Source organism: Phocoena sinus, chromosome 11 (assembly GCF_008692025.1).
Source record: "Phocoena sinus isolate mPhoSin1 chromosome 11, mPhoSin1.pri, whole genome shotgun sequence".
Taxonomy (NCBI): Eukaryota; Metazoa; Chordata; class Mammalia; order Artiodactyla; family Phocoenidae; genus Phocoena; species Phocoena sinus.
Window position 1 is genome coordinate 80343912 of NC_045773.1, and position 14405 is coordinate 80358316.

The 14405-nt window shown below is 49.3% G+C and overlaps 1 protein-coding gene across 7 annotated transcripts in view; it reads left to right on the plus strand.

The window, feature by feature from the left end:
- TNXB (tenascin XB) overlaps positions 1-14405 on the plus strand; it is a 61723-nt gene that overhangs the window by 23150 nt on the left and 24168 nt on the right. For 6 of the 7 annotated variants that reach the window (XM_032650531.1, XM_032650535.1, XM_032650534.1 and 3 more), the window contains 5 exons: positions 221-511; positions 865-1170; positions 2763-3095; positions 3486-3806; positions 7025-7330. In XM_032650531.1, the coding sequence (XP_032506422.1) occupies positions 221-511; positions 865-1170; positions 2763-3095; positions 3486-3806; positions 7025-7330 (1557 nt within the window). The remainder of the gene's footprint in view (positions 1-220; positions 512-864; positions 1171-2762; positions 3096-3485; positions 3807-7024; positions 7331-14405) is intronic. The other variant, XM_032650536.1, reaches the window with a different exon arrangement.

The window sequence follows — 14405 nt, forward strand, 5'->3', positions numbered from 1 at the left end:
CATCAAAGAAAGCACCCCTTCTTCCAGGTGGGCATAGCCCTTTGCCAGGGTTGGCAAGCAGAACACTGGCTGGATTTCAGCCCCTCAGTGCTCCCTCCACCATGCACCTTTTGTGTAGTGAACAGCCTGTACAACCTCACACGGCATCCCCAGGTGGGAGATGGGTTCCTTCTTATCCTTTGACCTGTGTCCCCCCCTTCCCTCTACCTGCTCTTTCTAGTGCCTCAGACGGATTCCAGCTCAGTGACTCCACCTCGCCTGGGAAAGCTGTGGGTGACAGATCCCACCCCAGATTCGCTGCACCTCTCCTGGACTGTCCCTGAGGGCCAGTTTGACTCCTTCGTGGTCCAGTACAGGGACAGGGATGGACGGCCCCAGGTGGTGCCCGTGGAAGCCCCCGAGCGCTCGGTCATTGTCTCCCCGCTGGACCCTGACCACAAGTACAGATTCACTCTGTTTGGGATTGCCAACAAGAAGCGGCACGGCCCCCTCACGGCCGATGGCACCACTGGTGAGTAGCGGCCACCTAAGCCCCCATGGGACCCCTCCCAGTCTCCCGCATGCTTGCCCCCAGCCAGGAACCAGCTGGGGCCTCCCAGCGAGATGGCTGACTCCGAATCCTGGCCCTGCTTTTGGGCTCAGGGCCAGCCAGCCTCCCCCGCACTGCTGGGACCCTTTCATCCTGTTCAGCTGCTCCCCAAGGCCCAGAAGGTGTGTCATACCCTGGTTGCGTCAGATTTCTCAGAGTTCATCACTCGTGCTAATTGCGTAGAGACTCCCACAGGTGTGACAACCTGTCCAAACCCTAGGCCCCAATCCTGGGGTTCTGCCAACTCAGCCTTGCCTGGATCCTCTTATTTACAGCCCCAGAGAAGAGAGAGGAGCCCCGCTACCCAGAGTCCCCCGAGCAGCCCCTGCTGGGGGAGCTGACAGTGACTGGCAGCGCCCCAGACTCCCTGCGCCTGTCCTGGACGGTGGCCCAGGGCGCTTTTGACTCCTTCATGGTCCAGTACAAGGATGCGCAGGGGCGGGCCCAGGCAGTGCCCATCAGGGGGCATGAGAATGAGGTCACCGTCCCCGGCCTGGAGTCTGACCGGAAGTATAAGATGAACCTCTACGGGCTTCATGGCAGGCAGCGCGTGGGGCCTGTGTCCGTGGTGGCCACCACAGGTGAGTCAGGGCTGCACGGGGCTCCCTCCCTGGCCAACCCCCAGCCCTGTGAGCAGGACCTGACCCGGGATCCTTTACACTTCCCTCCACCTTCTCTTTCTCGGCTCCAGTTCTGCCAAACCTTCACAGTCTACTTCCCGACATCCCAGGACTTTGCATCCAGCCGCCAGCCCCTGACCAAACTTTCTTGGCCCTGCTTCTCCATCTCCAAGAACAGACCCCATTTCCCACATTCTGAGCACTGGGAATCACCCCTTCGTCCCAGGCTGTCCTCCCCGTGGATGTCCTCAGCCCCTGTGTTCTTTCCCCGCGGTCTTTGCTGGCCTTCTTCCCCTGGCTCAGGTTGTGGTCATTTCTGAGCTTCTGTTGCCTGCTGCCCACACCCTCCCGCCATAGCTGCTCTGTTCAGAGCTGGCAAATCCAGGGGACATGAGCTCCATGTTTCCCCAGCCTCCTCCCAGCCCCCTGACTCCCTGACTCCCAGCCAGCTTGGAGCAGGGCAAAGGGCTCACTTTCAGCCCCCCTGCCCTGCATTCCTCCATGAGCCCAGCCTCCCCCATCCAGCACCATTTCCATGGCTGTGTAGCATCGCAGTTGGGAGCATGGGCTCTAGAGCCAACTGCCTGGATTTTAATCCTAGCTCTGGGATCTTGTGCAAGTTACTGAACCTCTCTGGGCCTCAGCTTTCTCATCTGTTAAATGGGGATGATAATGGTAACAGCTTCACAGAGCTGTTAGAATTAAATGAGTTAATATACATATGGCACCTAGAACAGTGCCTGGCACATCGAAACTGCCATTGAAGAGTGAGCTACTATTTCTCCCTGACCCTCTCGCTTCCCAGGATCCTTTTTCTCTCCTCACCTCCCCACCTTCCCCATCCTTGCCTGTGTTATCATTCTTGCCTGCTGCCTCCTCAATCTCCTGTCTCCTTAGCAGTCCCCCGTGGACCGTGGAGTGAGTCACAGAAGGGCTGGCTTCCCTGTGCCAGTCTCCCCGCCCCATGGAGCCTCAGCAAAGACCTAGCTGCTGCAGACGGTGGGCAGATGCCTCGGGGCTGTGACTCTAGCCCAGGCCGGGGAAGAGCACGGCCCTCCACAGCCCCCAGCGCCATCCGCAACATCTCCCCCGCCCACGCCCCGCTCCCGCTCTTGTCTGAAGTGGAGGGAGAGGCAGGGTTGCCCTGGGAAGCCTTAGCGGAGCACATCCCATTTCCTGTCCTGGTCAGTGGAGCTGAAAGGGAGGAACACAGTGGGAAGAAGCCTTACTGCCCCCTCGCTCTCCTGTGGTCAGCACTGTCCATGAACACAGCAGAGAAGCATCCCTCAGAGTTCCCTCTCTTCCCATCTCGTCTCCTTTCTCAGATGTGAGAGGTGGCCGCCTACCCCCACGGTGCAGTCGTCCAGCACTGACGAGGTTTAGGGGCCTGTCTCAGCCCTGTCTCCTTTGATGAGTTACTGAATGGCTAATACAAAGGCTACAGGAACCCCTAAGCTGACAGCTTGAAGAGTATATTTGCCAAATGTACTTTATTGTCACGATTAACATCACCACAAAGCACATCACCTGTAAAGTCTAATCTCTTCTCTCAGCCCCGCAGGAAGGCGTGGATGAGACCCCCAGCCCCACAGAGCCCAGCACAGAGGCACCAGAGCCCCCCGAGGAGCCCCTCCTGGGGGAGCTGACGGTGATAGGATCCTCCCCGGACTCGCTGAGCCTCTCCTGGACCGTCCCCCAGGGCCACTTCGACTCTTTCACTGTCCAGTACAGAGACAGGGATGGGCAGCCCAAGGTGATGCGGGTGCCTGGGCACCAGGACGGGGTCACCATCTCGGGCCTGGAGCCAGACCACAAGTACAAGATGAACCTGTACGGCTTCCATGACAGCCAGCGCGTGGGCCCCGTCTCTGTCATCGGGGTGACAAGTGAGTGGATGGTGGAAGCCCCAGGGTGGGACCTCGTGGGAGGATCACCCTCTCTCAGGTGATGGGTGAGTGGGGTGCAGGAGGCCCCTCTACTCGAGGCTGAGCTATGGTGCCCTGTGTGCCTCCTCCAGGCTCCCTGAGGACCAGTGTGTCCCCCTGGGCAGAGAAGGGCCTCTGTGAGCCATGCTGGTGGCTGCCCTGGTCCCCCACAGCTGACCCTGGAGGCTCCAGGCATGTTTATGAGATGTCAGCTAAGCAGGACCACCCAGCCCCAAGGACGGGCTTCTCTGAACTGACTTCAGGGCCCAGAGCCGGGGCCAAGCCTTGGGGGGAGACCCAAGGACATCATCTGGGACCCTGCCTCACCCTCTCTGTGTCTCTCCTTCTCAGCTACGGAGGAAGACACCCCCAGCTCCACAGAACCCAGCACAGAGGCCTCGGAGGCCCCCGAGGAGCCCCTCCTGGGGGAGCTGACGGTGACAGGATCCTCCCCGGACTCGCTGAGCCTCTCCTGGACCGTCCCCCAGGGCCACTTCGACTCCTTCACCGTCCAGTACAAGGGCAGGGACGGGCCCCAGGTGGTGCGTGTCAGGGGCGAGGAGAGTGAGGTGACCGCTGGGGGCCTGGAGCCCGGGCGCAAGTACAAGATGCACCTGTACGGCCTGTACGGGGGGCGGCGTGTGGGCCCCGTGTCCACCGTGGGCGTGACCGGTGAGTGAGGCTGGGGGCTTGTTTGTTTTCCTCCCACCAGTGGCCCCCAGCTTCCCTGTGGCATTGCCCTCCCTTGCCTTCCCCACCTGCCTGGGGAAGACCTAGAAAGAACAGCTCACGGGGGACTGGGCTACAACCAGCTGCGCGACTTTGAGCAAGTCTTAAACTTTCTGTGCCTGTTTCCTCAGCTGTAAAATGGGGATAGTGACACCTACCTCACAGAACCGTTGTGAGATTAAATGAGTTAACAGACCTAAGAAAGGGTCTGGCACCAAGTAAACATGCTGGCAATGTTTGCTGCTATGGTTACTACATTTGTCCTTAGCCTGGGGTCTGCTCTGTCCCCTTTGGCTGGTTCAGCTTAGATATTCAGAATGTCCATGAGACATTGCCCTCTGCACCAGTGCAGCTGGAAACTTTCTTTACTGCTCATCCAGTGAGTGGTTATAGCAAGGAAGAATGTCCCTTCCACCCGGGTACAGGGCCACTCAGCCACCACAGAGGACCAGCCTGGGCACCTACTCTCCAGAGCCCCAGCGTGAGGGGCCAGATCACAGACAGGCCTCTGGGACCCTCCTGCTACTCTGCCCAGCTTGGCCCCAGCAAGGGGCATCTCTCTTCCCCTTTGTTCACTGAAACAAAGACACAGCTTTTTCAAAAGCAACTTTTAATATAAAGGGGAAGATTTTAAAAAGCAGAGAAACAGGTTTCCAGAGCATGGTTTCTGTACTTCTCAAAGGGACTTGGTTGGCTTAGTTTCCAGAAGCTTCCACTCCCGATTTCTTTTCTTTCTTTAGTCAGCACAGAGAGTAGGGAGAGGGGAACTCCTCCCTGAGGTACTGTCCTGCAGGCCTGAAGTAGCAGGATGGAGGCTCATGCCAGGCCCAGAAAATGTGGCCGAGGTTTTTCCTGGAGCCACCCTCAGTCCATCCATCTGTCCGGGACAGCCACACTGGTCCCTGGGTAAGGATGGACAGTGTCGGGCACTGACTGAGGCGGTGCAGTAGAGGAAAACCGAATCTTGGAATCAGAGAAACTGAGTTCCCACTCCTGGCTTCTCAGTTCTTAGCTGTGCGATGGCGCTCATCATCCGAGCAGGAAGGTAATAGGCAGCTGGAGCCCGCTGAGCTGACCCAGGGCTGGTCCCTGGCACACAGCGCGTGGTGAACCGTTGCTAGGAGAAGAACTAGCATGCAGCTTTAGAAACATGGCTAACTTGGGAAAGGATTATGCCAAATGCAGCATAGGGCCTGCGGTACTCATGGGTAGCTGTCATTCCACCTTTCCCAGTTAAGCCAAACCACCAATGATAAGGCTTGATGGTGAGGGACAGTTTCTCTCTCTCACGGAAAGAAGTACAGAGACGCAGGAAACGGATGCTAAAGGAACCAGCAGAGCTAGAAGGCAAATGAAATGAAACACAACGCACGCGTGGCCTGGCACCTGTACCTGGGAGAAGCTTAGTACGTGATGGTTGTTCTGGCCCGCCTTCAGCTGCCTGCATCCCCGCCCTCCCCACTCAGACTTATTGCTATCCTCCTGAGGCCTCATCTCCAGCCTGGCCACACCACACGGCTGGTGGGATCTTAGTTCCCCGGCCAGGGATTGAACCCGTGCCCCCTACAGTGGAAGCGTGGAGCCCTAACCACTGGACCACCAGGGAAGTCCCATGCCAGTCTGTTTTTTTGTTTGTTTGTTTTTGTGGTACGCGGGCCTCTCACCATTGTGGCCTCTCCCGCAGCGGAGCATAGGCTCCAGACGCGCAGGCCCAGCAGCCATGGCTCACAGGCCCAGCCGCTCCGCGGCATGTGGGATCCTCCCAGACCGGGTCACGAACCTGTGTCCCCTGCATCGGCAGGCAGACTCTCAACCACTGCGCAACCAGGGAAGCCCCCAGCCTGTTTTTAAAGCAGGTTTTATCAGTACAGAGCCTAGTCTTGTCCTCCCACAGGAGCCAGAGAAACAAGCTCTTGGGAAGCCCACTCACCCAGCTACCCCTCTGCCAGTTGCCTCTTGGGACCACCTTCCAGGCTGGTCACTAATGAGCAGGGCTTCCCAGACTCAGCTCATTCTGGGGCAATGGGGACCAGCAGGTCCTGAGCTTGGCCTTTTCCAGACGTGCAGACCATTCATTCATTTAACAAACATTTGTGGAGCACCCACTGGGTGCCAGTGCTGGGGACACAGCAGCGAACAAGGCAAAGCTCCTGCTGAGAGCTCACATTCTGTCAGAGGGAGACAGGCACCAAATTGCACAAATATGTCAGTGAGACCGTATGTGACCGTGACAAGAGCTGGGGAGAAAAGCAAAGCCCAGTAGGTGAGATGGTGAGTGGGCGGGAAGCAGGCAGGAAAGGGCCTCCCTGAGAAAAGGACCTGCAGGAGGGAGAGGACAAGCCACGCAGGCCTCTGGGAAGAGCATCCGGAGCAGAGGGAAGGTGCCTGAATGTCTGTGGACCAGTGAGGAATGTTTTGGAATGGGGAGGGTGATGTGAGAGATAAACAGGTGGGGCCTTGGAGGTCATTGTAAGGACCTGGTTTTTTCTCTGAGTGAGATGGAAGCCATTGCGGGAACAGACTCTGACTAATGTGTTAACAGTGGGGAACAGAGCAAAGGCGATGAGGGTGGAGGAGGGAGGGGATTTAGGAGACTGTGCTATAGTCCAGTAAGACTTAGAGATGGTGGTGGTGGAGCTGGGGAGGGGGAAGGGGGTCAGCTTCTGAGGGTAATGCGGACAGGATTTCCTCGCAGGCCGGCCGAGGGGTGGAAGAGAGGACTCAGGGATGACTGGGCGAATGAAGCTGTGGTTTTGCTGAGGTGGGAAAGCTGGGGAGGGAGCAGGTGTGGCAGCAGCCCCTGAGCTCGGTTTTGGACTTGTTGAGTTTGAGACATCAGTTAGGCACCCAAGGAAGATGCTGAGCAAACACAAGTCTGGGGGTCAGCAGGGAGGTCTGGATGGGAGGTCTTTGGAGCCAGAGATGCACAGATGGAACTTCAGCCACTTTCCCAGGATCTCAGTGGTGGCTGACACCCCTCCCCGCAAGCACAGCCCCGGATTCTGGCAGGGATTTAGTGAAGGGTTGTTGGCCAGACAGATGTCGCCAATCAGTGTAGTCTTACATCAGACCACCCGGTGGGCACCACAAAAACAACACACATAATTACTACAAGGGGAAGAGGGGCTTTTCCTAACAGCCTCCCACCATCTCTGTCTCAGCTCCACAACCAGAAGAGACTCCCACAGCCACCGAGCGCCCCCGGAAGCCACGCCTCGGGGAGCTGACAGTGACAGATGTGACCCCAAGCTCCGTGGGCCTTGCATGGACAGTCCCTGAGGGCCAGTTTGACTCCTTCGTGGTCCAGTACAAGGACAGGGATGGGCAGCCCCAGGCAGTGCCTGTGGCCGCAGACCAGCGAGAGGCCACTGTCCCCGGCCTGGAGCCTGCACACAAATACAAGATGAACTTCTACGGGCTACATGGTGGACAGCGCGTGGGCCCCCTCTCTGTGGTAGCCATGACTGGTGAGTGAGCGTGGGTAAAGGTAGTTCCCATCCCTGGTTACCCGGGGCCACCCCCTCCCCTAGCCTCTCTCTCAGGTCCTGCCTCAGTGGCCCCTGCAGGTCCTCCCCAGTCTATTACCTGAGCCCTTGGCTTCTCTCCTGAGCTGGAACCTTCCCTACCCTCCAGTCTCCACCTCCACTCTGTCTACTCCCCCAGGCAGGATTGTCTTCCTCCCATCTGACCTGAGTCTAGCCAAACGCTGTCTCTCTGACTGTCCACAGCTGTTTCCTTCCCTCTCTTTACAACCCTGCTGTGACTTGGACCCAGCTACCACCTCCCCCTGCTGCCCTTTTTCATTGGGGTTAAAGAACACACATCCCTTGAATCTCTTCTCAGGGGCCCTCAGCCCCCTGGTCTGAGCTGTGTTCCCTTCTGGCCAAGGCAGAATCTCGCTCCCTCAGGGAAGCGGCCCTTGCTCGTGGCTCCCAGCCTCTCCCACCCCTCATGCTTCCTGGGCACAGGTTGCCACCAGTTTTGTGCTATGGTGTCTGGTGAGACCAGTGAACCCCTTTCAGAGCAATGTCTTAAAATCCATAAAGTAAAACACATAGGATTACAAAGGTAACCAATTCTACTGATTACCCAATTATCAAAAATATTTTAAAACTCGAATTTATGATTCAGTAATACAGGAACTTCATCATTGGTTCATTAAATAGCAAGACTTAGTGGCATATTTAATAACCTACCCACATTTAGAAGCAGTGATGAGTGTAAAGAGTATTTTTTTTAATTTTTGAATTTTATTTTATCTTTTTATACAGCAGGTTCTTATTAGTTATCCAATTTATACATATTAGTGTATACATGTCAATCCCAATCTCCCAGTTCATCCCACCACCACCACCACCACCCCCGCCACTTTCCCCCCTTGGTGTCCATACATTTGTTCTGTACCTCTGTGTCTCAACTTCTGCCCTGCAAACCGGTTCATCTGCACCATTTCTCTAGGTTCCACATATATACGTTAATATACAATATTTGTTTTTCTTTTTCTGACTTACTTCACTCTGTATGACAGACTCTAGGTCCATCCACATCTCCACAAATCACCCAATTTGGTTCTTTCTTACGGCTGAGTAATATTCCATTGTATATATGTACCACATCTTCTTTATCATTTGTTGATGGGCCTTTAGGCTGCTTCCATGACCTGGCTATTGTAAATAGTGCTGCAGTGAACATTGGGGTGCATGTGTCTTTTTGAATTATGGTTTTCTCATATACTGGGTATATGCCCAGTAGTGGGATTTCTGGGTCATATGGTAATTCTATTTTTAGTTTTTTAAGGAACCTCCATACTGTTCTCCATAGAGGCTGTATCAATTTACATTCTTACCAACAGTGCAAGAGGGTTCCCTTTTCTCCACACCCTCTCCAGCATTTGCTGTTTATAGATTTTCTAATGATGCCCATTCTAACTGGTGTGAGGTGATACCTCATTGTAGTTTTGATTTGCATTTCTCTAATAATTAGTGATGTTGAGCAGCTTTTCATGTGCTTCTTGGCCATCTGTATGTCTTCTTTGGAGAGCTGTCTATTTAGGTCTTCTGCCCATTTTTGGACTGGGTTGTTTGTTTTTTTAATATTGAGCTGCATGAAATGTTTATATATTTTGGAGATTAATCCTTTGTCCATTGATTCGTTTGTAAATATTTTCTCCCATTCTGAGGGTTGTCTTTTCGTCTTGTTTGTAGTTTGCTTTGCAAAAGCTTTTAAGTTTCATTAGGTCCCATTTGTTTGTTTTTGTTTTTATTTCCATTACTCTAGGAGGTGGATCAAAAAAGATCTTGCTGTGATTTATGTTAAAGAGTGTTTTCCTCTAAGAGTTTGATAGTGTCCAGTCTTACATTTAGGTCTCTAATCCATTTTGAGTTTATTTTTGTGTATGGTGTTAGGGAGTGTTCTAATTTCATTATTTTACATGTAGCTGTCCAGTTTTCCCAGCACCACTTATTGAAGAGACTGTCTTTTCTCCATTTTATATCCTTGCCTCCTTTGTCATAGATTAGTTGACCATAGATGTGTGAGTTTATCTCTGGGCTTTCCATTGATCTATATTTCTGTTTTTGTGCCAGTACCATATTGTCTTGATTACTGTAGCTTTGTAGTATCATCTGAAGTCAGGGAGTCTGATTCCTCCAGTTATGTTTTTTTCCCTCAAGACTGCTTTGGCTATTCGGGGTCTTTTGTGTTTCCATACAAATTTTAAGATTTTTTGTTCTAGTTCTGTAAAAATGCCATTGGTGATTTGATAGGGATTTCACTGAATCTGTAGATTGCTTTGGTAGTATAGTCATTTTCACAATATTGATTCTTCCAATCCAATAACATGGTATATCTCTCCATCTGTTTGTATTATCTTTAATTTCTTTCAACAGTGTCTTATAGTTTTCTGCATACAGGTCTTTTGTCTCCCTAGGTAGGTTTATTCCTAGGTGTTTTATTCTTTTTGTTACAGTGGTAAATGGGAGTGTTTCCTTAATTTCTCTTTCAGATTTTTCATCATTAGTGTATAGGAATGCAAGAGATTTCTGTGCATTAATTTTGTATCCTGCATCTTTACCAAATTCATTTATTAGCTCTAGTAGATTTCTGGTGGCATCTTTAGGATTCTCTATGTATAGTATCGTGTCATCTGCAAACAGTGAGAGTTTTACTTCTTCTTTTCCAATGTGTATTCATTTTATGTCTTTTTCTTCTCTGATTGCCATGGCTAGGACTTCAAAAACTATGTTGAATAATAGTGGTGAGAGTGGACATCCTTGTCTTGTTCCTGATCTTAGAGGAAATGCTTTCAGTTTTTCACCATTGAGAATGATGTTTGCTGTGGGTTTGTCGTATATGGCCTTTATTATGTTGAGGTAGGTTACCTCTATGTCCACTTTCTGGAGAGTTTTTATCATAAATTGGTGTTGAATTTTGTCAAAAGCTTTTTCTGCATCTATTGAGATGATCATATGGTTTTTATTCTTCAGTTTGTTAATATCGTGTATCACATTGATTGATTTGCGTGTATTGAAGAATCCTTGCATTCCTGGAATAAACCCCACTTGATCATGGTGTATGATCCTTTTAATGTGTTGTTGGATTCTGTTTGCTAGTATTTTGTTGAGGATTTTTGCATCTATATTCATCAGTGATATTGGTCTGTAATTTTCTTTTTGTAGCATCTTTGTCTGGTTTTGGTATCAGGGTGATGGTGGCCTCATAGAATGAGTTTGGGAGTGTTCCTTCCTCTGCAACTTTTGGAAGAGTTTGAGAAGGATGGGTGGTAGCTCTTCTCTAAATGTTTGATAGAATTCACATGTGAAGCCATCTGGTCCTGGACTTTTGTTTGTTGTAAGATTTTTAATCACAGTTTCAATTTCATTACTTGTGATTGGTCGGTTCATATTTTCTATTTCTTCCTGGTTCAGTCTTGGAAGGTTATACCTTTCTAAGAATTTGTCCATTTCTTCCAGGTTGTCCATTTTATTGGCATAGAGTTGCTTATAGTAGTCTCTTAGGATGCTTTGTATTTCTGCAGTGTCTGTTGTAACTTCTCTTTCATTTCTAATTTTATTGATTTAAGTCCTCTCCCTTTTAAATATTTAACTTTATTTATTTTTGACTGGGTTGGGTTTTTGTTGCTGCGCGCGGGCTTTCTCCAGTTGCCGTGAGCAGGGACTACTCTTTTTGCAGTGCACGGGCTTCTCACTGTGGTGGATTCTCTTGTTGCGGAGCATGGGCTCTAGGCATGCGGACTTCAGTAGTTGTGGCACGCAGGCTCTAGAGCGCAGGCTCAGTAGTTGTGGTGCATGGGCTTAGTTGCTCCATGGCATGTGGGATCTTCCTGGAGCAGGGATCAAACCCGTGTCCCCTGCATTGGCAGGCAGATTCTCAACCACTGTGCCACCCGGGAAGTCCCACCAGTCTATTCTGTATGTCCCTGATTCTGTTTCTGTTTCATAGATAAGTTCATTTGTGTCATATTTTATTTTGTTTTTTTTAACATCTTTATTGGAGTATAATTGTTTTACAATGGTATGTTAGTTTCTGCTTTATAACAAAGTGAATCAGTTATACATATACATATGTTCCCATATCTTTTCCCTCTTGCATCTCCCTCCCTCCCACCCTCCCTATCCCACCCCTCTAGGTGGTCACAAACCACCTAGCTGATCTCCCTGTGCTATGTGGCTGCTTCCCACTAGCTATCTATTTTATGTTTGGTAGTGTATATATGTCCATGCCACTCTCTCACTTTGTCACAGTTTACCCTTCCCCCTCCCCATATCCTCAAGTCCATTCTCTAGTAGGTTCCCTCTTTTTCTTGATGAGTCTGGCTAATGGTTTATCAATTTGTTTATCTTCTCAAAGAACCATCTTTTAGTTTTATTGATCTTTGCTATCGTTTTCTTTGTTTCTATTTTATTTATTTCTGCTCTGATCTTTATGATTTCTTTCCTTCTACTAACTTTGGGCTTTGTTTGTTCTTTCTCTAGTTCCTTCAGGTGTAAAGTTAGAGTTTTTATTTGAGATTTTTCTTGTTTCTTGAGGTAGGCTTTTATTGCTATAAACTTCCCTCTTAGAACTGCTTTTGCTGCATCCCATAGGTTTTGGATAGTCATGTTTTCATTGTAATTTGTCTCTAGGTTTTTTTTGATTTCTTCTTTGATTTCTTCAGTGATCTCTTGATTATTTAGTAACGTATTGTTTAGCCTCCATGTGTTTGTGTTTTTAAATTTTTTTTCCCTGTAATTGATTTCTAATCTCATAGTGTTGTGGTCAGAAAAAATGCTTGATATGGGGCTTCCCATATCAAGCATGAACCCGGGGCACCAGGTACATGCCCTAGTCTGGGAAGATCCCACATGCCGCGGAGCGGCTGGGCCTGTGAGCCATGGCTGCTGAGCCTGTGCGTCCGGAGCCTGTGCTCCGCAACAGGAGAGGCCACAGCAGTGAGAGGCCTGCATGCCGCAAAAAAAAAAAAGAAAAAAATGCTTGATATGATTTCAGTTTTCTTAAATTTACTGAGGCTTGATTTGTGACCCAAGATGTGATCTATACTGGAGAAGGTTCCATGTACACTTGAGAAGAAAGTGTAATCTGCTGTTTTTGGATGGAATGTCGTATAAATATCAATTAAATCTATCTGGTCTATTGTGCCATTTAAAGCTTGTGTTTCCTTATTAATTTTCTGTTTGGATGATCTGTCCATTGGTGTAAGTGAGGTGTTAAAGTGCCCCACTATTGTTGTGTTACTGTCGATTTCCTCTCTTACAGCTGTTAGCAGTTGCCTTATGTATTGAGGTGCTCCTATGTTGGGTGCATATATAGTTATAATTGTTATATCTTCTCCTTGGATTGATCCCTTGATCATTATGTAGTGTCCTTCCTTGTCTCATGTAACATTCTTTATTTTAAAGTCTATTTTATCTGATATGAGTATTGCTACTCCAGCTTTCTTTTGATTTCCATTTGCATGGAATATCTTTTTCCATCCCCTCACTTTTAGTCTGTATGTGTCCCTAGGTCTGAAGTGGGTCTCTTATAGACAGCATATATATGGGTCTTGTTTTTGTATCCATTCAGCGAGCCTGTGTCTTTTGGTTGGAGCATTTAATCCATTCACATGTAAGGTAATTATCGATATGTATGTTCCTATGACCATTTTCTTAATTGTTTTGGGTTTGTTTTTGTAGGTCCTTTTCTTCTCTTGTGTTTCCCACTTAGAGAAGTTCCTTTAGCATTTGTTATAGAGCTGGTTTGGTGGTGCTGAATTCTCTTAGCTTTTGCTTGTCTGTAAAGCTTTTGATTTCTCCATCAAATCTGAATGAGATCCTTGCCGGGTAGAGTAATCTTTGTTGTAGCTTCTTCCCTTTCATCACTTTAAATATGTCATACCACCCCCTTCTGGCTTGTAGAGTTTCTGCTGAGAAATCAGCTGTTAACCTTATGGGAGTTCCCTTGTATGTTATTTGTCGTTTTTCCCTTGCTGCTTTCAATAATTTTTCTTTGTCTTTAATTTTTGCCAATTTGATTACTATGTGTCTCGGCGTGTTTCTCCTTGGGTTTATCCTCTATGGGACTCTCTGCGCTTCCTGGACTTGGGTGGCTCTTTCCTTTCCCATGTTAGGGAAGTTTTTGACTATAATCTCTTCAAATATTTTCTTGGGTCCTTTCTCTCTCTCTTCTCCTTCTGGGACTCCTATAATGCAAATGTTGTTGCATTTAATGTTGTCCCAGAGGTCTCTTAGGCTGTCTTCATTTCTTTTCATTCTCTTTTCTTTATTCTGTTCAGCAGCAGTGAATTCCACCATTCTGTCTTCCAGGTCACTTATCCTTTCTCTGCCTCAGTTATTCTGCCATTGATTCCTTCTAGTGTAGTTTTCATTTCAGTTATTGTATTTTTCATCTCTGTTTGTTGTTCTTTAATTCTTCTATGTCTCTGTTAAACATTTCTTGCATCTTCTCCATCTTTGCCTCCATTCTTTTCCCGAAGTCCTGGATCATCTTCACTATCATTATTCTGAATTCTTTTTCTGGAAGGTTGCCTATCTCCACTTCATTTAGTTGTTTTTCTAGTGTTTTATCTTGTTCCTTCATCTGGTACATAGCCCTCTGCCTTTTCGTCTTGTCTATCTTTCTGTGAATGTGGTTTTTGTTCCACAGGCTGCAGGATTGTAGCTCTTCTTGCTTCTGCTATCTGCCCTCTGGTGGATGAGGCTATCTAAGAGGCTTGTGCAAGTTTCCTGAAGGGAGGGACTGGTGGTGGGTAGAGCTGGGTGTTGCTCTGGTGGGCAGAGCTCAGTAAAACTTTAATCCACTTGACTGCTGATGGGTGGGGCTGGGTTCCTTCCCTGTTGGTTGTTTGGCCTGAGGCGGCCCAGCACTGGAGCCTACCTGGCTCTTTGGTGGGGCTAATGGTGGACTCCGGGAAGGGTTATGCCAAGGAGTACTTCCCAGAACTTCTGCTGCCAGTGTCCTTGTCCTCATGGTGAGCCACAGCCACCCCCCGCCTCTGCAGCAGACCCTCCAACACTAGCAGGT